Source organism: Rhea pennata, chromosome 1, assembly GCF_028389875.1.
Source record: "Rhea pennata isolate bPtePen1 chromosome 1, bPtePen1.pri, whole genome shotgun sequence".
Classification (NCBI taxonomy): domain Eukaryota; kingdom Metazoa; phylum Chordata; class Aves; order Rheiformes; family Rheidae; genus Rhea; species Rhea pennata.
In genome coordinates this window covers 147,260,379-147,286,595 of record NC_084663.1, presented here as the reverse complement: position 1 = coordinate 147,286,595, position 26,217 = coordinate 147,260,379, and the positions used below count along the sequence as shown (strand labels likewise).

At 43.3% G+C, this 26,217-nt stretch overlaps 1 protein-coding gene across 1 annotated transcript in view; it reads left to right on the top strand.

The window, feature by feature from the left end:
* The window catches only part of AFF3 (ALF transcription elongation factor 3), a 274,813-nt gene that overhangs the window by 168,731 nt on the left and 79,865 nt on the right, over positions 1-26,217 (top strand). Inside the window, exon 8 of the mRNA XM_062578442.1 lies at positions 18,109-18,160. Coding sequence (XP_062434426.1) covers positions 18,109-18,160 — 52 coding nt within the window. The remainder of the gene's footprint in view (positions 1-18,108; positions 18,161-26,217) is intronic.

Below are 26,217 nucleotides of genomic sequence, written 5' to 3'. Positions count from 1 at the left end.
TCACCCTTTCTGCTTCTCTTCTTCTCCTTCCCTGTTCTTGTTGCATCCCTTCTGCCACTTCCCCAGCCTCCCATCCCCGTTCCTGCCAGGCGTCATCACCTACAGCCTCATTTCTCTGTGCTTTCCACCACTTTTCCTCTCCTCTCCACTTTTGACCCGCAAAACACATCCACCTCATTTCCTGAAAAACAAAAAAGAAACAGAGACACATGAAAGATGGGATACCCAGAGACACCCCACAGCAGCTCAGGCTCCAGTCTGAGCGTGCGCATCTCATTGTCCGCTTCTTTTGGCCTTTGTCTCTTTATTCTTCTGCCAGGTCATCTGTGCCTCATGGTTAATCCCTGGGATGAAGCCTAGCTTTGCCAGATGCCCGGGTGTTGTCCAGCTCTTACTTTGGCCACACAGTTTTCCATCGCGCCTCTTGTAAGAATGAGGAAAAAGAGAGCGTGCGAGAGAGAGAAATACGGAACAAAGTTTTAAGATTAGCTACTAAATGCTTTCCCTTTATAACTTTCAGTGTGATTGGCAGATAGGTTTATTTAATCAAACTGCCTTTTCTGTCAGTGTATTATTTAATGAGGGAGTCCTTTCTTTGATTGCATAGGAAATGTAGAAGCGTTTGAGAAATTCTGATGTGCTATTTACTCATCCATCATGTTGGGAATCAGTTTAATTTCAATGTCGGTAGAGGAACTAATAATCATAGCAGTTAGCTGTCACAGAATGATCTATTTAGGGATTTTCTCAGTAAATCAGGACATTTCCCCCACCCCTTCAATAGAGAAGGAAGTTTTTAAAAACAAGCCAAGTTTGAACTTATTTTTGTGTTGATTATCCCTTCCAAGTTGATGGTAAAGGCACAGATTTGTAGGCTTTAATTCATTGTTAAGTCATTGATATGAAGTGTTTTACGAGTTTAAATTTTCCCTACATTTTTTCCCATTTCTTCCGCTCTGAGTTTCCCAAACGCATCAACGAAGAAGGATCTGGAAGGTTCCCCCATTAAGGGGTACATTCCCTGCACGAAAAATAAGATAGTTGTAACCTTCCATTAAAAAATGTTAACTCCTCTTTGTGGCAGTCAGGTTAATTTGGTTTGACTTTGTTTCATTTCTGGTATTGCATTTTGCTGTCAGGCAAGCGGATGGGCCTGAGAGGGGAAAATGGGGCCCAAGGCTGGTTCTGCTCCATTTAGGAGTGTTATATGCAGCCCCGCTTACGTAAATAACCAATAACTGGGAAAAAAAAAATGCTGTTGATACATTTGGTACGTACCAAGACTTTTTATGTGACTTTCAAGTAAGGGCACTGACTGTTAAATGAATTGCTTTTTAAATAAAACACGTAAGAGAAATTTTTAAATCCTTCATTGTTGCTCAAAATGTTTTAGTGCCTCATTAATTCTTGATTAGCCTGGTTGTTAAGAGCCCGTTATCATGTGGTAATAAGGTGTAGGAAATTACCTCTAGAACTAGGGTCCCGTTGCACAGAAGCACTCTGGTTAGCACCTCCTCAGGCGCGGAAACCACGCGCACATGGTAGGGAGCAGGGCTTCGCTGCCCAGTGGTGGGGCTCAGGGTGGAGGTCTTGTGTGGGGTGGGAGTCCTCCAGCATGGGGCGGGGAGGGAGGGGACCTCACGGAGCAAAACAGTGGAGGAGACCTGACGAAATGTAACGCTCTCTGCAGCCTCCTGCCCTCCGAGGGCTCTGGTCTTGCCTTTGGCAGAGCATGCAAACTGCTATAAAACACTGGAATGAAATTAGTATGCAATTACATTCATTTGAGTAATTTCAAGTATGCCTGCAGCTCACACAGATGAAAGTCCACTCTTTGCTGTGCGATTTGTTAGGAAGAAAATGTCTTAGGAGATTTGGGGCCAGTCCAGCAGAATCCCTCAAACTAGCAACCTCTGTAGGTTGTTAGTATTCCTTGTGAACCCCCTTAGAGCTCAGTACAAACACTGATCCTCACAGCACCTCTTATAAAGCTAATCATTATTATCCTTTTACAGATAGGAAAATGAGCCTTAAGGGCACAATTTTTATCATGATTTCATGCAAAATTAATCTACGTTCTGGAGAGACATACTTGAATTTTCCAGGCTACATATATTTATCTTCAGTGTGTATAATGCATTTTTCCCCTAAATCTCTTGGAGGTTGATACTCTGATGTGCACAGTACATAACTGCCACTGCCTACATGGGGAGCTGACAGGGTACCGCAGCATCACCTGTCTCCTAAGATTACAAAAGATGCTAATAATTGAAAACACCTACGTGGATTTCTCTTTGCCCAGCTGATGAGACACAGCCCTTGGAGGACTGAATGCAGCTTGGTGTCAGCACGGCTGTTGTCACTTTGCCAGTGTGTAGCAGTGACACCCTGCGCAGTGTGCCAGGGCCTGCTCACAGGGGTTTGGGGGTTTTTTGTTGTTGTTGTTGTTGTTGTTGTTTTGCCGCTGCAGGTTTCTGAGGAAGTTCACACCTCAGGAGCGGTGGTCAGTGCAAGGCTGCTGGAGAGCCCCACTCTCCAGATACTCCTGTTGTGCACGGACCCACGAATTGGGGTGATGGCCTAGGTTTCAGCCTGAGCTAGCCACTTCTGCTGTTAAATACCTAGATGCTGACTTTAACTTGATTTCTCCCAGCCTTCAACCTCACAGGGGCTTTTGGGACCCCCGGCACTGCTGTCCTCCCTCCTCAGGCCACGTGTCACTGGCTGGCCATACCTACTTGCTATTTCAGCTGGCAAGCAGAGTAGCTCCAGGCCCAAGGCTGGGACATCGTTGTGCCTTGTCCTCAGGTCCACTTCAGACCCAAGGGAGGGTCTTAAAGCTACTCTGGAGCGACCTCTGCTAGCTCCAACCGAGCACAAGCAGCTGCCTCGCTGCAGGCTGTGCTGTGGCTAATTTTGAGCGTGGCTAGCCCGCCTGGCCCATAGTGTAGCCGTAGCCCATCCAACCCCAAGCGGGCAATAGTCCAGAAGATGCACAGGATGCAAGCAATAGACCCGCTCTCCTGGTGTCAGAAGTGCTGGCATCTCAACCTAAGCTACTGTAGGCAGCATAGACCCGGTCCTGGTGGCCTCAAACCGGGGCACAGAATACACTTGCTAAAAATGTGTTCCTGCATATCCGATGAAAAGAGTTAGTAGCAGACTATCATGGTTTTTATGACAGTGATGGGATAAAAAAATCTGCCGGAAAACACATTTTTAAAGGACTTTTCTCAGTGTAGTTTCAGATCTCACAAGAACTTAAGGAAGAGCAATTGTAGCTCAAACCAAAGACTATTAGGAGCTGCCAAAATGTGTGTAGTAAAGAATGTCAAGAGTTAACAGTCCCAGCATGACAAAGTTTATTTAATCCTATTCTAAAGAAGCAGAAAAGTCCTTGTTAGGAATGAACGATCTTTCACATGTAGCTTAAAAGAGTCAAATTTTGATTTAAAACACCGAAATAGGTCAAATGTTAAGGGTTCTTTTGGAAGAAATTCAAGCCATCTAGTCCAATTTTATTTTTTATTTGTAATGTTTTACAGATGAATAAATGCATTCTTTATTTTAAAATCTGCTTGCCCTGTTTCAGGCAGGAATACATACTTGCCAAGGAATTGCAGACTCTCAGATGTTGACATATTCTGCTCTAGTAGCTCTATTGTGCTCTGATAGAACAGGTGGTATCATATATAAAAGGATACTGTTTCAGTGCTTCTTCACCTTTCCACCCAGTCTTCATTCTTCTTTCACTTAAAATTTCTTCTTAGGACAGGCTCCAGACATGAAGTACAGCCTGAACAGTGTAATGTGTCAGGTCAAAGATATATCCGAAGGAATGTAGATGGGTTCTAAGTCAGGATGTTGAGTTTCATTCTCTAGTTCTGGCTCTGATTGAACAGTGGAATTTTGGAAAAATCAGTACAGCTCTTTACTTTGGTTTCCTCTTTCCCATTGAATGAAAATAATGGTGTCTATGTTTGCTTTTCACCTGATAGGGTCTTGGGAAATTTAGGTAGATGGAGATCTTTTGAGGGGAAAATAGTGCAGTAGAACACAGACTGATAATAAATTGATTTCTGTTTTGATATGATGGGTCCTATTATTTACCAGTTAATGATTATGGTAATGTAGAGAATAAATCCCTGTGCTTCAGTATGAACATATTCTGCTATAAGGAAAGCTGGAGAAAGTACCAATAAGGAAATTCTTACAGACCTTTCATTCAGTCTTAGTTATTCTGTAATACTGTTTTAAATTGCATTTAAGCTTTAAGCACACAAGACTTTTATGAAAATGTTTAGTGAAGGCTGTTTGTTGCATCTCTTGAATAGTAAAAACATTTCTGTTGTTAGTGCAAGGATAATAGTACACTGAAAAATACAGAATGATTTTGTTAGATGAATAAAGACTTGGTTGGAGATATTTTAGAGGTTTCTACGGCTTCTGGAAAGTTATTTATATGTTTTAAAGGTCTTTATTGTCAGTCCTCTACATTTTTGCCTATCTTATTCAGTATTCTCATCAGCTATCTCCACTGTCTTCAGAGCACTAAAAATATTTAAGTGCCTGATAAACCATGTGAATCTGAAGTCCTTTCTCTTATCAGTAAAATATCATAGGACTTGAAGGTCGCATAATGGGCTAAATTAATTGCTGATGAAACTCCATTGGCTTTACCAGAGTGACATGGATGATGAAGCTAACTCAATATATTTAATTTAGGAGATCTACTTTTGACTATTAACAATGTTAGTACTAAATTGAATTCTTTATAAGTCAAGTGTCATCTCCCACACATATGACTTTTTAATAAATATTGCATAGTATAGAGATAATATTTGCATATAATGTATTTACATATATACTAAGTTAACATTTTATTATTTGTAGGGTTTATTTCTATTTAAATACCAAAAAGATAATTATCTGTAGCTCTATCCATATTGAGTACTGCATACTTGCCGTGGGAGCACATAATACATTTTATTTCCACACCCAAAAGTACTTCTGAAATACTGAAGATTGTTTAGGTTAGACTCAATTTCACCACAAATAATCACAAGGTCAGTAGTTCCTAAAGCTGTATTTCCAAGGGTGGAGGGCCCAGGCAGATCCCGCAGAATTCCACGTAGAACCCAGTTCCCAGGAACCGCAGAGTGCCTGATGACCATAAATTTCAAGCATATAAACCAACCGACCAACCAGCTGCATAATGGGAAAGAAATCTGAGAAAGTGGGGTTTATTCCAATGTAAATTTGTAAAAATAAATACCAAATCTTTGAACTGCAGTCATGCGCGCTTCCATTTGTATCTCTTGCAACACTGCTATGGCATAGAAGCTTATTCCTATGGATGGCAGTCTGGCAGGTGATGACAGAAAAAATTTTCACAGAAAGCATCAATTAACAGCTAATGAGCAGGAAGAAATGAAAGAAGCTAGCACGTTTTGTGAATGCACTTCAAACTCTAACCAAGGTTAATTTCAGTACTTTGCAAGTTGAGTTAAATTTACCTCTGAATTGGCATCAGTAATTGATATTTTGTTTAATACAACTAAAAAATCATAGGTCACTTCAAAAAAAGTAGTTGTGTTCATCTTCTCAGGAAAACGAAAAAAAATAGAAAAAGGACATTTGGAGCTAATGATTTCACTTAGCTTACCTCATTCCAGAAAGTGCTTGGGAGTCATTTTTATAGGCTTAGGTTTAGGCATATTTCAAAATAATATGTTTTTGAAAGAAAGAAGTTGAAAAAATAGCATTTCAGAAATGTTGAAATTAATGGTTTTACATAAAGATTAAACTTTCATAGTTATTGGTAGGAAACTATTTCTCAAATTCAGCAATTGTCAAGAGTTCTAACACTGTTCTTGATGACTAAGCTATTAGTCAAAAAAATCCACGTGGCTCTGAATGCCTATACAGGATTCTAGTTAGGACCTTGTCCACACTCGAGCCTTTGTGAAAAATGGTTGTCAACATTTTCTCAAGATAACATTTCCAAAGATCTAGGACCATAGAAAACATTATTAGACATAATTTAGACTTTCAGATTATTTTTTTTACAAGATGCCTGTGGTAGTTAGCAGCCGAGTGGTAGAGTTTGGCTGCCAATCAGACTAGAATTGTTTTTAATTCATTTTTATACACTATTCCCGTTAGTTAGAAAAGGGTATTTCTTTGGAAGTGACATTATGGCCCTGATATATAATTTTTGAATATGACTTTTTCCCACAAACTGCCAGCATGGTATGGCCAGCATGCCAAGCTGGTGTCCAGAAGAAAATTTAAGAGCAGTGATAAAATGAAAGAGGAAAATAAAAGCCCTTCTTGCAAACAGGAGTTTGTAATAGATATTCTGACACAATATGAATGATGAGAGATGGAAAATTCATAACAGTGTGTAGAAGTGCAACACACATTCTGCATGTAGTAGACTGACCTATAACTCATAAGATAGTGTGTGTCAAGTGAGTTATGAGAGTTGTTCCCCGGTGTATATTTAAAAAGAGACATTAGAAAGGAGATATAGCGTGGTTTACTATTTGAGAGCTAACTTCATAATTTTGCCCCAAAAAAGTGCTTTTAAAGAAAAAAAAAATAGGTTTCTTATTGTTTTTGATATACGCCGCAGTGCAGGTGGTGCATTTCTGCACCGTACGTGCAGGCTTTGAACGCTGGGAGCGAAGCCCTTCCCCTCTCCGACGGAGCGGTTCGCAGCCGATCGCTCCCGCTGCGGCCATGCCCGAAGGAGACGACTGCTTCTGCGGAGCGGGAGCTTCCCAGTTTGGCTCCTGGAGAGGGTGATCTCAGGAGGGAAGGGAGCCGGGTGCAGCCGGACGGGCTGGGTCTCAAGGTGCGGGGAGAAGCTCCGTTTCTGAGGCACGTATGGTGGCATCAATAAATACTTTCTATTAGTTTTGTTTTTTTCCCCTGATGAACAAGCAGCCCACGCAGGAGCGGGGAAGCATTCGCAGCGAAGGAAGCCCTGAGCCCAGCTGGCTGCTCTGTGCGGGGCTCCCACGCTCCCGGAGGTGCCCAAAAATCCATCACGGGCAATGCCAAATAAAATTGTCCCCCGTACGGCGTGGGAAAGCCCTGCTGGGCCAGTGCACCTTCTCTGCTACCTTTTCCCGAGGGTGCCGGAGAGCCCTTGCTCCGAACGCGGGTGCACAGAGCGCCGCCTCGCAAGGGCCAGTGATTCAGTTGTGCCACGTGGCGGGGCGCCCCAGGACTTTTTGGCTGATATTTTTTGTTTTCTTTTGTAGTCTGTCTTGTAAGGAAAAAACTGCCTTTTCCTTATGCCTAGCTTGGCTGGAAATGAAAGGCAGTGGGAAACTTGTCAGTGAAGCTACACATGGGAGAGATTTCAGCCTATTCTTGCAGAAATTTGAAGGTTGGAAATTTTGACATGAATCACAGTAAGCTCTAAGCCCCTACATATTCAAAATACAAAACGCTTCACAGCCCATTCCTCAGTATCAAGTGATGGCACATCAGTCTGGCCATACGTGGGCTTTGAAGTCTTTCTGCCCCTTGTTTCTTTCTTTTTTTTTTCCCCCTCCTTCATGCCACACACTGAATTAATTATTTGACAGTATATTCTGACATTGTATTATTTCAACAATAGTGGAATGTAATGGCATGTAATTAGGAAAGGGAATGTAATAGTGCTGCGAAGATGATTTTGGCAATGAGATTTTTTTAATTAAAATTTCATTACTGCGGAAGTGTCGTGCTATTGCCCTTCCCACTGCATGTGCAACAGTGTCCATGAGAGAAAGGGAGAAGACGGGCTGCTCCGTGGGGACGGATAACAGCCCTTGCACTCTGGTCAGGGGTCCTCCTCAGGCATTGCTCTTCTTATACTGTGAGAACCAAGGAGGGCGGAGTATTTTTTTTTTTTTTAATTTTCTGGAAGTGCTGATTTTACAGTAAAACTCTTTTCACTTCTGCAGATTCTTGGGGGTTTGTTTTGTGATTTTTTTTCTGTGAAACATCTGGGGTTGTGATGAATCTGTTGCATCACAGAGCGTTTTTTGTATCATCACGGTCTATTTTTTATATTTTAACCCCATAAGCTTTAAATGAAGTGGTACGCGTGCTTTCACAGTAGCTAACTGGGTTCTTGTCAGTTTGTTTGCTTGTTTTAATCATTTTCTCTCCATCTAGCCAAATATACCTGTAAATTCAGTGTGTACTCTGTGGAACTTTGTCCAAAACTATACTGTCTCCTTCTTGACGGGACTGACAGAAAGTATAATCACTTGCATTGTCCAGAGTACTGTTTACATAAAGGAGCAATAAATACCTGTTGAAATTTTTACTGGAGGCCTCCCAGATGGATGGTTCATTTATTATTACAGACAGGGTTTCATTTACTTAGTTATTAAAAGAAGCAGGCCGCTACAGCCCATTTATAACTATATTAAAACTAAATGAAGCTATAAGTATTAAAGACGGGACTGAGTAAAATGTATGTAATGGTTTTCCAGGAAATGGCTAGGAGAAGTGTTTGAAAGGAAATAGTGAAAACTTTGGGGGTCCTGTTGTGTCTTTCACAGATGTGCTTCTACTAGCTGGAGCTCATTAGATTACAGAGGATGTGTAATTTCCATACGTTCTTGTTTCCACTGCTCCGTCCTTCAGCATCTTGACTGCACGCGGAGGAACTTGGTACCAGGTGCCGGGCAAGGGGCTCCACCATGTCCTCAAGCCAAAATCCAGAAGAGGATGGAGCTGCTCCAGCAGCACCAGGCTGTGAGGCAAAGGCAGAAGCGTCACGTTGATGCTCAAGGTCTTATTTTGAAGACATTGCCAGAGGTCCTGGGCAGGCAGGCATTCAAACAAAATGAAGGTTGTTGATGGTCTTTGTGATACTTTTCTGACACAAAGAACATTTCACTAGGCATTTCGGCCGCTTTTTTTGACTAAAGATAAATCAGGCTCATAGTTGCCAGGGAACTAGATCATGATTTTTTTTATAATCAAGCTCAACAAATAATGGACAGTCCCAGTAAGTAAAGTCTAGTGTCCCAAAGTGGAAGAAATCGTTGACCAGAACTGATGGAGTAGAAAAATCTAGAAATAAGGATGAAAGTAAAAACTCAAGATTCTTTAAGCAGAGCTTATTAGGTTGCCAAAAGCCTGCATTTCCACAATCAAGGAAAAGCCTAACTTTGCTGCAAACAAACTCAGTTTCAATGGGGAAATAAAAGTAGCAACAAGAATTGAAAGAGCAGTCAACAATAGCGATGAAATAGCTAATATATGTACCATGAAAGGGGAAGGTAACAATCAATCCAAAAGAGAAATTTTAAAATGTTGAAGACTGATAGGTGGAATGGATACATGGATATAAGTAGATATGTGGATATAAGGAGTGGAGGATGCCAGGGGAAAGTTCAAGAACAATGAGAATAAGGGTGTTTTTAAAGTATATAAAGAACAACAACAGCAAAGAAATTCTAGTAATAGCCCCTTAATAATTGGAAATATTAAAGTCTGATTCACTAAAGATACTTGCTTCACTGAAAATAATACTAGATTCACTACAAATTTTGTACCAGGAAAACAGGATGACTAGTAGATGGACAGGAAGCTCCTCAGTGTCTAGTAGGAATAAATTATTTAAAATCAGTTACCCCAGAAACAAACCTCCATTATCCTGAGACCTCACCAGCTGCCTCGTAGCTATGAAGCTGGCTAGTGATATCTGAGGATTGCTTGTGACACACCTTGAAATGGAGGATAAACCCCAGGAGGCAGCTAATGCTGTGCAATACGCCAAAAGGCCAAGAAAGAAAGTTTTAGTTTCAGGACGATTCGCCTGGCACCTATCCTAAACAAAGTGCGGTGGGAGCCCAAACAGGATCCCATTAATTCCATCAAGGAGCTGAAGGGTAAGAGCCTGATTACTGCCATTCAATATTCTGTTTTTAAGGAAAGGAATATCAGTTCTTATCAACCCCAGCTGATTTCATTCTGTGAGGAGTTGGCAAGTTTGGATGATAAAGCTACTAACGAAGTTGTAATAGACCTTTGTAAGGCATTTGGTTTTACAAATGTATTGCGTGCAGTATCAGTTAAGTGCAAATTAGAAAGTCCTAGCTCTTTTCCGATTCTAAAAGTTATGCCAGTGAAAGATCCAGGCCAAAGGAGCACTTTTTTTGAGCAGCTGCGCAGGGAGATGCAGCGTTGTTAGCTATGACCTGGAAGGAAATGATATTCGCCGAAGGCAAGACTTTGTAGAGGGGAGCAGGGCGAGGATCCAACAGCGAGGATGGAACAATTTACCAAATAGTCTGAAAGGTCTGGTAATTCAGCCTCACTTAAACAAAAGCGACTTAGGTTAAAAACAAAAAAAAAAAGGCAAAAATTTTTGTCCAGAAAGAAGGAAAATCCTTCTTAATTTCCCCGTTTGCCTTGGAGGCTGTGTCCTCTGAAGCTGCACCTCTGAAAATGCTTCAGAGATGGAGACGAACAGGCAAACAGAGGTCAGCCCCCAGCGAGGTACCCTGGCAAAAAGAGGCACCCCGAGCCCCTGGCATATGAGGCAGGCACCAGGGCAGCAACTTCTGCCCAGGGACACAGGAGCTGCCACTTTTCCCATCACTGCTACAGTGTGAGATATTTCCCTTTTTGTCACCATGGGACCGGAGCAAAGTTTCAGAACCTCTAGCCTAAACAATCTAATTTTTCTCACCTGATGAGTGAGATGTGAATAAATACTGTTGCAGCACCTCAGTTAGGAACATCGCTAAACGAATGGTCTGCGTTTTACAGATGACTGCAGTCATCTGCAAGCGAGAGAGGGAATAAAAATGTGGGGGATGATGACTCCAGCGTGAGGACAGATGTTTGTAATGATGGGGAATAGGCAGAAAGAGGCTATTCGTAAAAAACTAATCACCAACTCCAAAATCAGATTCTGCACCTTCAGCAGGGAGACTGAGCAGTGGCAATTTTGAGTCGCAGACGCATAAATTCCTCAAGATTTCTACCGCGACAGCTGACGCACAAGGTGCGGCAGCACAGTTCACGCACTCTTATTTCACTTCACATTTGAAATAATATTTTGTAGAAGGCAGCATCGGAAATTGCTAGGAAATCAGGCAAACAGCGTCAGTAAATAAGTGCTAGTCGCCCCCAGAGAGCCTGCGACGAGCGGAGGCAGGGAGGCAAGAAATGGGCTGGGGCGTTACACGCAGCTCATTCAAAACTTTTATTCCCCAAACATGTTTCCTGCTGTCACCCAGAGCACGATTAGCCCTGAGACCCTGAGGGGCTGCTCAGGCCGGCGCTTAGGAGCGAGCCAGTAGGTAGCTCATCGTTCTTCCCTCCCTCCGAGTATATATGAATTTTTATGTGGCTTCTTGGCTCTGGAAGTGGGGCTCGCGCTAGCCGGTTGCTCCTTTTTTTTCTCCTGGAGAACTTCGCTCCTCCTTGAAGAGGCAGTCTGGGTCCTTGGGCTCGACGCGCCGCTCCCGTGGGACCGCTGTGGGCGGTGGGGAAGCGAGCAGGCTCTCCGGCCGCCCTGCCAAGAAGTCGGCAACGTCAGCCCGTGCTTCGACTGTATTTGTTTTCCCTTGCTCCTGCTTGACTTCTGGTTCGGCTTTCTGCGCCGGTCACCCGAGCACCAGCCACTTCAGCGGTAACGACACCGCTTTGAATTCTGCGCTCCAGAATTAAATCTCACGTCGATATGCATACTTCATTCCAACATTCAGTACATTAACATTTCACCAACACGATTTTACTGGCCTTCTTACTTGTTTTTTAATTAGATTTGACAGTATTCTGGATAATCATGTCCTCTTACACGTTTCTAAGTAGTGGAACAAACAGTTTGTTGAGGGTTTTTTAAAACTTAAACATCATATACTCAAACTGAGTTTTAGATGCAGTGTTTGCTTAGGTATTACAAGCCTGCTAAAAGCTCTATTACAGCATTTATAAAATACGCTCTTGATCTAGTCGTTTACCTCTGTCCATAAGCCTCTGACTTTATTTCGTATAAAACAGGAACAAATACTACACTTTTGAGACTATATAAATGAATGGACTTTTTTAAAGTGAAAGATTTGCATCAGTTATGACACTAAAGTGAAAGATAGTTTCAGCAATCAGAATCCAATTAATTAAAAATTATAGCTCTATAAAATCGGCTACTCCTACATTTAGAATTAGTAAGCAAAGCTACTTGAAATACCTGTTTCAGTTTTGCTAAGGAGCAAATGTAACTGGCCATCTGTTGTGTGCAGGTAACCAAGGTACTAACAATAACATTTGTTTCCCTTTTCCTTTTTTTTCCCCTTCTTTTGAGGAAGGAAATATGTCCATCTGTTTCTTATGAAGTCTCCATGCTTCTTACTAGGCATATTTTTGCTTCATTTATCTTCTAAAAAGAAGCCGTTCGCAGAGGCTGGATTTATCATATTAGTGCCCAAGTCCTGTTATCTACACCTTGTGAGCTCCTCTAGCTCCCTCAACAGGAGGGTTTCCACAAGAAAGGCAGATTCCTGCCTGGCATTCTGGCTCGTTTTGCTGGCAGCACAGTTAAAGGTCTCGCACAGCCTTGGGTTTCCAAGAAGATTTGGTTTTGTTTTCAACCGTGTGAAGCACACCCTATATCAGTGCATCAGTTGTGACTTTTAAGCAACTGGAGCCACTCTGAGAGCCTTCCAGCATGGCCCTGCTTAGAAGAATATTTTCATTCGGGGTTTGTGGTAATGTTCTTGAAAGGCCACTACGTTTTTATGGCAAAGAAAACAAACGGTCAATATTATGTATTAAAAAATAAGATAATTTGATCCTGAACAGTCTCATTCAGATGAAACAGTGATGGTATAAACTTGAATGAGCACTTAGTTGTCTGACTTTCATGTTTCATCACAGCTCTTTGCTGTGTGGGTTCCTCTTCAGCTAAAATCAAAGTATTTTTCCACTAATAAGATCACTTCCCTACGTAGTGAGCAGAAACCCCAAAAGTCCTCAGTACGCTGTATCTCTATATCCTCTGTATTGTGACTGAGATACCGCTTTTTAATGTCTCACATGAAAATGGAATATACTCAAGCAGATCAGCACTCATGAGTTCTTTCTTAACAAGATCTTTCACAAATTGCAAAGATGGCAATTTCTGTAATTATTTCAATGACCGTTGCATCATACATAGATTTGTGCCCCAGGCTTGCAAACCAGAATCATCTTCTCTCCTAAAGCATTATGATACTGATTTAATTAATACCAATATTTTTCTTTTCTCATCTCAAATCTTTTTGTTGTTCTAAATATCAAAAATATCTTGAAGAACGTCTCTAGTACAGTAACTTAGACTACCAGAGGGATATGAGAAGGTTTTCCACCTCATTCTTTAACCTCTCTTAAAAATTTTCAGGGCTACTTCACTTTTCCTTTGATTTACAAGCCAAAAGGCTTGCAACCTATCTCATTGCAAAATAAAACCACAGAGGCATTTTTGAGAGTTTAACTCTTTAACAAATAATTTGCGGAGTGAAAGAAAGAGTTCATAAAGCCCAGAAATATATCAGAAATTAATGTTAAACGTAAGTGTGAGGCCTGCTTCTTCGTTCATGTGTACCAGCAGATGTCAAGGCTGTGACTGGGTCTTCACATCCTTGGTGTTAATGAAAGGTAGATCAAACTCTTGCTGAAATCCTTTAGTAGATCTCAGACTGTTAAAGAACTGGACATTATTCCCAATATTGCCATAAACCCAGAAGGAGAACAGGCATTCTCCCAAGTGGGGCTCTACTGGACGGGTCTCAAGCTGGCTCCAGATATTAGAAGTTGCAACTGATTCCCAAACTGGCTGCTGAAAGCCATCCATGGAGACATTGCACCATCTACATCCCTTCTCTCAGCAGCTCCTTCTCCAACTGTTTCTGACACAAGAGTCTCTAGGTCCTGGTCCTAGCGACACATTCGAAATTATTGCTTTGATGCCACTTCCTGGAGGGGAAACTAGAGGACTTCGTGCCTTCCCCTGAGACCCAGCTCAGCCTGAAGCTCATCCTTTCCTAGGACTTGGCTTTCCAACAGCAACGGTGACAAATCAGGATAAAAGACAGGCAGCCAAAGCAGCTCAGCTGTGCGCCCCGCTGAGCACGGTGGCTCCCGTTTGGAGAGCCCAGCCCCATCCGTTTGGAGCCGGAGCACCTCCCGTGCCCCCGCACGCCAGGGCTGGTGCAGGCACACGCAGGGGCTCTCCGCAGGGCCCCGCACAGCCCCCGGCAGCCTGCCGGACCAAGGCAGCAAACAGCCCGCAGAGGAAAGACATCACGCTTTCCGAGATTTGGACATGCAGTCACATTGAAATTGGATATCTGCGACCTTTAGGAGGCTTTCTGTCTATTTTCTGTTATATTTAAGCGGTCCTTATCCCCCCCTCCCATTTTCCACAGTGACTGCCTGGCAGAGCACCCCGGCTTGAAACCTCTTAATTGGTTGCGGGAGAAAGAAACCAGCTGGCTGGCTGAAGCATTTCTCAGTATCCCAAGCTCATCCTCATTTCCTTTCATTACGTCTCTACCTGTTTTGTCCTTCAAGGATAAAGGAAAAAAAATGCATTAATTAGCATACAGCCAGCACTCCCGGCCCGGCCCTTCCATCCGCTGCGGCCTCAGCGGCCTCGCAGGGATTTCACTGCAAATGCCTATAGGTAGAGTGTGCAAAGTAACTTCACATTCACACACTGAAGCCCTGTAATGTGGGTTTTTCAGAGCCACCTTGAGTACCACTTCCTTTTTTTTTTTTTTTTTTTTTTTTTTTTAACAAATTTGCATCTACTTATCTTTCTACTTGGGCCTGAACACTGAACACATCAAAACCTAACCCATTTCAAAAACCCATGGACAGTGTTGCTTACTGGCCTACATTTTGCATATTCTGAAAAGGGTGTTATAGAAAATGGCAAGGGTGAGGGCTGGGCAGAGTGGAAAAGGTTGTGTTTGCACATTAGCTTGTATATGTTTGACTGTCCATCATTACACTAGTTTGCCAGACTATATAAAGAAATCCCATTCTGAACAGGGTTTGATTTAAACATGATCTGAAGTGCTTTGTTAACAGAGGAGGTACCAAAGCTCACTCTTCGCTGAAGCTGTGCCAAAGTGCTTTTCAGATAAATTACAAATTAATGTAATGTCTCTTGTGAGCTTAGAGTATTTTTCTTCTCTTCTGTCCTCCCTCTTTTCAAGCAGGATCTGCTGGTAGAGTTACGTGCTTTTAACCATGATCATTGTCACAGTGGAAGTGAGTTGTCAAGGTGAAGCATCCCTCAAAAGCATTCAGACTTAAAATTGATCTGAATTCCTTAAGATCCGTATTCCAAACTGCAATCCCTCTAATGCAAATACTTCCTCCTAATCAAGGGTGGGTTTCTGCCTGGGGTTTGCAAGCTGCATGGCATCCAGAGGGCCTCAGAGCTCTCCAGAAGAGCTGGTGGTTGACGCTAACATCACTGGTGGCACCATGTCCTGCTCTGGCTGTAGCTCTGCAGATCGGGGCTGAAGGTCTGACCTGGCTGTGAACCAGGCAAGGCTTCTAGGCACTGCAGCTATTCCCGCACAGTAGGGAAACAGATACTGTCTTTGCAAGGTAGACATCTGGCAAACTGTCCTAACCTGACAGAGGCATGGACTGTGTGGGCTAGATCCACTTCTAGGGAAGAAGGAAGGGAAGGGAAGGCAAGGCAAGGCAAGGCAAGGCAAGGCAAAGAGAACGAAATAAAGAAAGTTAGTTTTATGACGACCTGCTTTTCTGTCACCACAGCGTTGTTTGTGCACTCACAGTAGTTCCAGAGAGGGCCAAGAGCCACAAGCCGGCAGGCTGTGCTTTCCTTGGAAAGCAACTGCTCTAAAATGAGAAACAGACAAGAAAAATAAAGACAGGCCAAAAACATACAAGCAGAGAGATCTTGATAGGCCAGCACTGCTGCTTCTTGTTTCTCCTATATGGATGATTCTTATTTGTGTTTTTTGTGTCTTTCTTACCTTAACTCCACTTTACTCTTCCATAAAACCTGAAGACTTCCAAGAGTCACAGTAGCATGTATTTGGGCTATAATCCACATCATTTGATGCTGATGCGAAAGGCCAGGGCAATCTGATAAATACAGAGAGCTCCTTAGAATATTTCATCGTAAGCTTTTGGTTTTCAACTTCAATTTACGGGAGGTGCTAAACTGCTAAATCTTAAACAATGTGCTTAACTAACGTATCGCTGACAGAAACTCAAACTCTTAAAATCAAAGAAGAGTAGCCAGTGACATCGTAAGTGCAATGCTCATCGTGTAACCGGCACATCTTTCTCCGATTAACTATCAGCAGGAATTTCATCACATGTAATTACCTAACGCCCAATCCCAAATCTAAGCTTTCTGTTTTCCGACACTTCCTCCTCAGGGATGCCCTAAACAGATCTAACTTGCTGTTAATGAATACTCATAATATTGCTGGTCCTAATGTGTCCATCCAAGTGACAGACTCCAAAGCCGATGTGGCTCTTCCAGTGTTTATGGGAAGCGTAGGGCTGCATATGCATCGGTTTGGTGACAGGATATTTTTCCAACTCAGGAGATGGCAGAATGCCTTTTCTCCTGCCTGTGGGCATATTTCCCATTAAAACATGGTGGAGTCTTGTCATGAGACAGTCATGTCTCTGCAACTTGGCGAGCTGCCTGTATACTTTTTGTACTTGAAGTTTCTGAGCTGCAACCAGATTTTGTTGAACTTGATATGTCGATACATTTTACAAAGGAAAAATCTTAGCATAAATGGTAGTAAACACAGGGAAAAAAGAAAAGCAGGATGGGATTCTTTAGGAGATGAACTCGCAGTAATTTCTGCTCGGACCCCCCCACACGCATCCTGCTGTTACCGTTCTACCTTCCCCGAAACGTGCTGCGGGGGAAACCTGGAAGCAGCTGGGACGCGGCGACAAGCGGTAGCTGGGCGGCTCGCTGCGCGCGGCGCCACCGGCGACGACTCCCGGCGGAGGGCGGCGAGGCTCTGCGCTCCTCCCGGGCTCGGCACTCGCCTGGGAGCCACGCAGCAGCGCGCCGCCCGCGCAGCAATCCCGCCCGCCGGAGACCCAGGCACAAGCACGACGAGGCGCTTTGAAATTCCTCCGTACATCTTCTCGATGTATTGACACGCCGGGGACCACCCACGTCATCGGACGTGTTTAAATTGGTCGCCGAGCTTCCTTCTGGAGTCGGGGCTAAATTGCAGAGCCGCTTCTCCCAGAAAGCACGAAAAATTAGCAACTTTTTGAAGGATTATTGTTACAGAGGCATTTTTTTTTCAAAGATAAATCCTGAGTTTCTAAGACCTTTCAAGCACTGGAGGAAATCTTTACATCTCTTCAATGCCTTTTACTGCTGGTTGCTTAACCCTAGCTTGTAAAAAAATGCATAGAGGTAAAAACAAACTCCTCCTTCTTTGTAAGCCAACTTAAGTAAGTCGAGGAAGGGACATGGAAAGAAAGGATGAAATATCCGTTTGAAAAGCAGCATTATTTTCTGTGTTTATACAACAATGAACTCCTTGTGGATGCTCCTGTGCCCTGAGACAATATATTTTAATTTTAATTGTTTCAGTCAATGTCAGTTTTGCATTGAACTTGCAATAAGGTAAAAAATGGCCTTTGGGAGATATCTGTGAATCTTATTTCATGCCATAGTACTGCCTGTGTAAATATCTACTTCTGTTTTGTAAGTTCAAAGCCAAATGGAGCAAAATTTTCCCTTTATAGAGAATATTGACCTGTCAGCATCAAAAATATTATTTTTAGCATATAAAAACTGTTTGTTGGTGAGTTTAATAACAATAATCATCTCAAAATCCATAACTACCGTAGTAAATATTTCCACTTAACCACTAATAGTAGGAAATGAATTAAGAAGCTAGTTGATAACAGCTGCCCAAGTTAAAAAATATAAGGACAATGCCACTTGTACAGTTACTTGGAAAACATTCTTTTTTCTTTTTATTTAAATTATCAAATTTTTAGAGTAACTCCAAAAAATCAGATCTAAAGCATTTTGGCAAATTATAATTTATTTGATTGCTTGCTTTCCAGAATGCTAGAGGATGACCTCAAGTTAAGTAGTGATGAAGAAGAGAATGACCAGGTAAGACCCAGACAACCAATACATAACTTGCAGAATGTTTCACATTGAGATTGAGTTACTGCAAATATTTTTCTAATGCTTTTTTTTCAAAATATACATAAAGGTTATCAAAATACATGAAAGTACTGTAAATGGAGTAGCAGATGTTCTTGTTTTGTGCCAGACTGCACGTGCTAACTGCTGTATTTGTGGGGAATGTTCTGCAGTGGTCTTGATTTATGACCTTGATGCAACCCAGAAGGTTTTTGTATCAGTCTCTTTCTGATTCGATTTTGTTTTGTTTTAAAGAGCAGCCAAGGAGGGGAGAAAGAGGAATTCTGTATTAAGGATTCAGGCCAAAAACCTTCAAGCGCAAGTGTCTAAAGCGGGGCCCTGGGGACTAGCCCCTGGGTCACTTAATGTACCAAAAGCCTCGTTAGCATCCCCTGCATCCCCTCCCCGCCCCCAGGCTGTCGTCTCTCCTGTGGGCATTTTAAGTCCCTGCTCTGTGGCCTGTGCACACTAAGAAAGCTAAAGGCAGCTAAGGAAAAGCCTTGGCTGTGCATTTGTGCTTCAATCCCTAACACAGCAATTGGAGCGCTCGCCTGGTTTTCAGAGACCCCAGACTACCTGGCCAGGAGCAGATTCTTCAGCCCACGTCTCCCGTGTCTCAGGAGAGTTGGTTTTCTGGCCGCATGGGTCTCTCCCAGCTTCTCCTTAAAACCTTGCTCTGCTTCATCTAGAAAATTAGGTGCTCCCTAGGCTACGACTGGACCTTGACTTTCCCGGGGGTGGCCAAGTGCCTAATTGCCGTGCTGTGCTCTCGCACGCTCCCCGCCTTGCTCTCGCAGTATACTGGCACAGATTTAGTGGGCGCTGAGGGGGCAGGAGCCCCTGCTCTCCCTCCTTGCACGAAAACGCACGGCCCAGACATTCTCCAGAGCGCGTGGTGGTAATTCTGCCCCCAGCTGCAGAGCCCCCTGCCTTTGCAGATCTCACACGGGTCCAGTGCTGGATGTAACATGGTTTTCAAATGACATTATTTCAATCAAGGATAATTGTAGCTATACACAGTTCCAAAATTCAGAATCTTAGACAAATAATTCTAGGTATCTAGGCCTGAAAAAGCTCCATTTTTTTTTCTCTTTACTAAAAGTCTATATTTTACATTATATTCCAAACAACAGGTAAGTCAAAACATTTTAATATTCATAGTAAACTACTACTTCATCTATTTGAAGCAAAGCTTTGTGATATTAAGAAGATTCAGCACATGGATTCAATTATTTACATATTTATACAATTTCTTTCTGTTTAATATATTTCATCCTGAAGCACTTCACATTTAATTACTCTTCCTGCTTGTCTAGATAGTTTAAAATACATCACATCATAGACAGTGTAGGGCAAAGTAAAGTGAGGGACAGAAAGGACGCCTGAGGAATACCAACAGCGCGCAAAGGTACTGTGGTGTTTGGAGCGTAGGACCGAGCGCTGGGAGAGGCAAGAGCCAGCGATTAGCTTGGGAAGAGAGGGGGGATTCTGTGCAACGGGCATCAGCGTGGCCTGGGCTGGCGATCCAGAGCACTGAAATTCTGTTTTGCATCATAACAAATAGAAGAAGAGATGTGACAGCGTACTTTACGCAGGAAAGGAAAGAGCATTAGTGTATTTATGCCGAGGAGGGATAGTGGAAAAGTACAGCCATTTGGGTGCGCACACGTGGTATGTAGGTTCAATGCTGCTGCTTCTAACTATTAATATCTTTCCTGTGCTTCGATCGCTAGTACTATGTATGCTATGCAAGGTCTTCATTCAGTAATTAGAGCTTTTACGTACAACTTATTTAGCCCGAGTCTTCTGCCTCTGCACTCGAACAGGCTCTCCAGAGGCCAAAATAGATTTTGCAGCCAGAGCGGCAACCAAAGCAGAGCAGGACTCCCATTTCTCAATTCAAGGTGTTGCAAGTGGCACTGTGAACAATCTTTAACAATTAATTTGACTTGATCTCCTATCTTTAAAATGGGACTAATCTTATTTTTTCTGATCTGACTGTATAGACAAAAAATTCCCCGAGGCATGGGCTGCCCCCTGCTATTTAAAACGCTTTGCAGAATCTCAGTTGGGGCCTGTAGGTTTGCTTAACAAGCACAAAAATGTTAAATAAATGTGCCTGTTAGATAAACAAAATAATAAGTTTTCTGTACCTACCAGGAAATAGGCCCAAAAAAGAATAACACTGACTCCTTCTTCGAACTGAGTTGATAGTTGCCTTATGGATCTGTATTTAAGTGTGAATGGAGGTACCCACTTTCTCTTTGCTTCTTAATTCTGAGACTCTTTAATCTCAGATCTGTTTCTAGGCTTCAGAACAGGAAAGAAAGAAATTAAAGTTGTGGGTATAGGAACAGCACATGAATGATTCGCAGATATTCTTTACGTAATTAATTACCTCTGAGTACTCACACTCATTTGAGTAGCCCAGTTGTTTAAACAGCTGAAGGTGAACTATACAAGAACTAGCAAGCTCCTGGCTTCCCCGATTTCTAAAGGAGCAGGTTTTGAAAGCTTAGCAGGCGATTTTGTAGTCAACTTTGAAATCGCCAAGAAGCAAATGGAAAGTTTCTGCGGTCGTGCAAAGGGAGGGGGGCGGGTGCCACTGCGTTCCTAAGGGTGATATTTGGAGGACTGTGACCGACACAGGGAATGTGAGCTATGGATGACGGAGGCCAAGTGCAAGACGGACACGTGACGAGGAGGTGCGGGACCGCAGTGGGCAAGCCGTTCTCGAGCGCTCCCTCCGTGCCAGCAATTAAGGTAGCGAGATTCACAGACCCAGGAGAGGCACAAGAGGCTGGGATTGAGCTGAGTGTGTGTGTGCCCAAAGTAATTACATTATCCACACATATTAGTCTCTTAATTTTAATTACATAAATGTATTTTTCCTCTTTAATGAGCATAGTTTATCCATTTAAACTGATCGTTTTAATTTTACAGGCAGTGATCACAGGAACTAATATGCAGAGGGAAAATTTCCTGTTGGCATATTTTACATCACACAGATTGAAGAAAATATACTTTTTAATCCCCAATCAATATCTGAAGAGCGTGCAATTAACAGATACCAAGGTAGTTAACATAAATCTGCAAGTTAAAGAGCCAATTCATTTTGATTTATAACACATAGAGTATTAATTTTGTCATCGTCTCTCCCAGAAAGCATCTGAAGCTTCATAGCATGAAGATGTCAAAATTGTACTTAAGATGGTTCAGAGTACTGAATTGTCGTGGTTATTGCCTTTTGGTTCCCTGAAGTGTGGCGTAGCGCATGAAACCATCCCCATTATAACACCCTGCTCTTCACTGTAGAGGTCACTGGATAACATAAATCAGTCTTGGGTGAAATATTGAAAGGAGACTGTCAATTGTAACATGAACAGTTCTCTTTTTTTCCCCCTACTTGTCCTTTTACAATATGAAAATTCTGTAACAGAAAGTAGTTCGTTTAAGGGGGGAAAGATCCCTGGAATAATTTTTGCAATTCATGTCAATCAATAGCCAAATAAATTAACTGACTGGTACACATACATGGAATAATAATCTAACATATTTTTGCAATCCAAGTCTGCTTCCTTGTACGCATTTTTCTGCGCGGGATCAGGTTGGTTGCCGCTGAAGTTTTGTGGCTGTGAAAATTTATTACCCACCGAGTCAATCTGCATTCTGGCTGCCAAGTCTGAATAAATAGAGTCATTGTGCTTGTCTGGAATATGTAACCAAAGTTCATCCAGTCAGCTTGACTTTCACATCCCAGGAGATTCATAAAAGCCAACACCCTGGTATGTGCTCTTGATTCCTGCCCAAATTTTGTAAAATTGTATAAACAGAAGTTGAAGAAGCAATCAGAACACACTCGGAGGGAGAGGGTCCAAACTCAAGCCCCTGCTGTATCTCAGAAGGAACGACTGAGTTTTAGTATGGGGTTTTTTTGTTGGTTTGGGGGGATTTTTCTTGAAATAATCAGATGAGTATCCCACCACCGCAGCAGGTAAATATGCAGGCTGAGACTGCCCTCTGCGCACAGAAAGGCAGGGGACGACCCTCTGGACTTCGTTAATTTTGCCCGTGCACCGTCCACCACAGAAAGAGTCGGGACAGCTTTTTGATGGACGTTGCTGCCCCCTGTAAGAAACCGTAGGGCCAGGCAAGGCCCTGTGGGGTCTCTGGCGGCATCAATGTGAACGGCCCCCACCAAAGGCAAGCCAAAGCAAGCAGAGGGCTCTGTCCCCCATCCGTCCAGGAGACCTCAGGGGAAGAGCAGGTTCAGGAAAGCTCAGGAGGAACAGCTTCGGTGCAGGAAAATGAAAGTCTCCGGAGCCCGGTCTGGCTTCTCACCCAGCGCCCTAGGCAGAGAGAGGGAAAGCGGCTGCGCCGGGTGGGCAGGGGGGCTCCACCGGGTGCTCTGCAGCAGCACCAAAGCCCCGCTGCAGGGTCAGCAGCGGTGTTACCATGTCCCTGCGTAACCAGCCGTGGTTGGAAGTCCTAAAATTGTGCTTTGCTTTTTTTGACGATAACCAGAAGCAAGTGAGAAAGAATGTATTTAAGGACGAGCTTTTTAAAAACATGCAGGACTTCTGCCTCTCGTTTCTGGATACAGACTGCCAATCAATGCAAAAGTAAAAATTATCCTGAAATGAACAGTCATGCATGTGTCTTCTTCCAGAAGGAATAATTTTAGCAGAATCTATATAAGCACTACTTCTGCATATGAAATGTAATATTCCAGCTAATTTGAAGCAATCGGTAATGAATTTTAAAACATACTGAAAAGGGGGCAAAGTGGCAACAAGATTTTTTTTTTTTTTTTTTTTTTTTCCCCATAAGACCTCATCCATTAGGATAGTGCTTTCTGAAGTCAAAGATCAGCCGCTCACAGAGCACAGCCAGGTACATCCAGAGAGAACAGTTATATTAGGTAAATTAAAACACACCATTGCATAGCCCTTTCCATCATTAGGACTATTTTTAGTCAGTGCTAATTGCGTTCACATATGCCACATCCAAATATTTTAACCACATCAAGCCACTGCAGTGTTGTGCTCCCTTTTATTCACCTCTTCATCCGTGCAGATGCTCTTGACGCTCGATCAGAAGTGAAAATGAGCAAAGAAGAAAGGAGATGAGAAACCTCAGCCCTGGAAAAAATCCACGGAGCCTGCATCCTCATTCCAAATGAATTTACCTCTCAAGAAAAAAGCGTCCTGATAAACTTGGAAAAAAATCTTTCTGTTGAGAAGTTTCTCACTCCACTGAGCACAGGAAATTTATTTCACGAAGCCTAGGCATGTGCGAGTTTGTTTGTGACCAAGACTGCATAAAGAAGAGATGAGCAAAAATGGAAAAAATAAGTTTGGGGTTAAGGAATGGCTAGAATCTCAGGTGTTTTCTTATTTAATCCAAATGGTTTGCTCAGTGCTCTGTCACTATCATGTCAGTTTATTTTTAGACTGGAAGAATCGCTGTTGTAACAGCCTTACTTAACTCAGATAAGTCCATTATTTCCTGCGTATTAAAGAAGCAGCCCTTTTGGTATCCAACATAACTAAGAGCCAGAGCGAGATTTAAGCCAGCTGAGGCAAGCTTTCTGTGGTTTGCCGGCTCTGATTTTAAAATCTCTGTGACATCTAAATTTGCACTTCCACAAGGCATGACAAGGCGACCAAGATTGCCTCACTGAAACTGTCAGATGAAACAAAATAAGAGCTCGGTCTTGTCCTGCCAAACTTGGCTCACATCACTGCCTATCTTACAAAATCAGATTCAGTGTCTGTCATGCACTGGCGGGCAGGATCAAGCTCTAAATTCGAATGCCACCGCCAAGAGTGACAGCAGGAAAGGTTGGGGATCGGCCTGACTCTTGGACGTGCACAGCGTCGGGGGGGGTCGCGCACGGAGCCCTGGGCTCAGCTCGCCTTAGCAGCAGATCTCCAAAAATAGACTGCAAAATAAACTTGAAATACAAGGGCATCTCTCTTGTCTCTTTATGTTGATGCTGTGACTAAACTGAGTTGTAGCTCTAGCAAATCTTCAAAGCCTGCCCTTTTCCACTGGCATCCCCCCCATTTTTCCCGAGCCAAATAGTCTCTCACTGTTTCTACTGTAAATTCCTAAACTTTGGCTTCCAGAAATCTTTGGATTTCTTTTTCCCCTGTGAACTAGGATTGCTGTGTGAATCCCCGCTCTGACGGGCATGCCGTGGCATCCCGAGTCGACCAGTTCAGCAGTGCCCTTCGGGTTAGGGCGGGAGGAGGGATTAGGCCCTGCATCTCCACGCTTGCTCTCCCTTGTGCTCCACGCGCCCGTGGTAGAAATCAGGGGCCAGTCTAAGGTCGTCTGTGATGTTACAGCGAGTACAGGAGGGAACGGGGGAACCCGCCCCAGGCCGATTCTGCAGCCCACAGGGCACGTGCTGACTTACCTCGCGCCGCTTTACGTCGTCGCGTTGGCGTTCCCGTCTTTCCCCCTCAACTTCTGTGTTTTCGGCATTAGCCCGGCTTTTGCCTTCCTTTCCGGAAGGACCTGCACAGCAGAAGCAGCCGGCAGAGCAACGAGGAAAGCCGCGGGGGCTCCGCGCGCGCCTCTCTCGCACGCGCGTGTGAGCGCACGCGCTCAAGCACGCTCTCGTGCGCACGCGTCCCGTGCACGCGGTCTCAGCCTGCTGCTGTTTGCGAGGTGGAGGGCTCCGGCCGCGGCCGAGGGAACGTCGCCCAGCCCGGCCGCTCGGCTCGGGATCAGCCGGTGCTAGCGGGATGCACCGTCAGCATGAGGAGCGGGATGAAGGAGACGTGACACACGCAAACAGAGGACAGAAGGAGCAGAAGACAAGGAACGTATAAAGAGAAAAAGTACTAAGGGAGTAAGAAAAGAATGAAGAAAACAATTTTTACATGGCAGAATAGAAGGAGTAGCAGCTGCATTAGCACCTGAGGAAAAATGATGAAAAGGAGCCATCGGCCGATCTGTCAAAGCCAGCATTTAAATAGAAGGGAGTTGGGAACCATCGCAATAATTTCTCATGCATCTAGGAGGAAATGTGGCTACTCAGAAGTCAGCAAGAGTTTTGCTACTGATTTTAATCAGTTAGGGATTTTATCCTGTCTTTCTTATTTCCCAGTACAACCCAAGCAGAATGTAGACGATGTTCACAGAGTAACAAATGCACCGTAGCCAACCGACATAGCACCTCACTGAACAAAGATACCAGTATTTGGAGAATCTAGAACTTCTATTTCTCCCACTTTCATACACATGGGCTTTTGGAAAAATTCGACTTTAATTCTGAGCTTTTGGACTTCCAGTCAATCTCATAAAATCCACGGCATAACACCAACATTTTACGACATTTGAGATACTCAAAATGTAAGCAGCACTTCAACAAAGCTACCTTTTCCAGGATAAGGAGCCTGCTCCTTTGGAGGCTAAAGCAGTTTTCCAAGGCGACCAATGCTTCTCTTGCAATAACTGCGATCTCCCTCCAATGTCTTTGAGAACTAGCCGTTTTATTAATGTAAGATAGCAAGAACTTTCCTTCTGCTTGTCTACACTGAAAAAGATTAAAGTTAACTTGTCTTCATTGAAACGGTACCTGCTTATGCAAGGGCAGAATTCGGGTGTAAATCTGAACAGGGGCAGGACAGAGGACTCAATGTATAAAATTGTCTGAATGGTTAATACCCATGCTGCTTATACAGTAATTTGGAGATCTAAATCACTTTACAAGTATTAACTACTTAATACAATGCCCCTGAGAGATATTTAGGTAAAGTTAAGCAAGAATTATTATCTCTGTAGAACTGACATGGAGACTGAGACAGAGATGTGGCTTGTTTGAAGCCACATGGCAGGTCAGCTGCAAAGCCAGGATTAGCACTTGGGTCTTTCAATCCCAGGTGCTTTGTTCAAGTCACCAGATTGTGCTGCCCCAGAAGATTAATAAGGATTAATGGGCAAAGCAGAGGAGAAAGAACAATGCACTCCAGAAGTACAACAATAAAACCCCAAAGTAAGAAAATGAATAC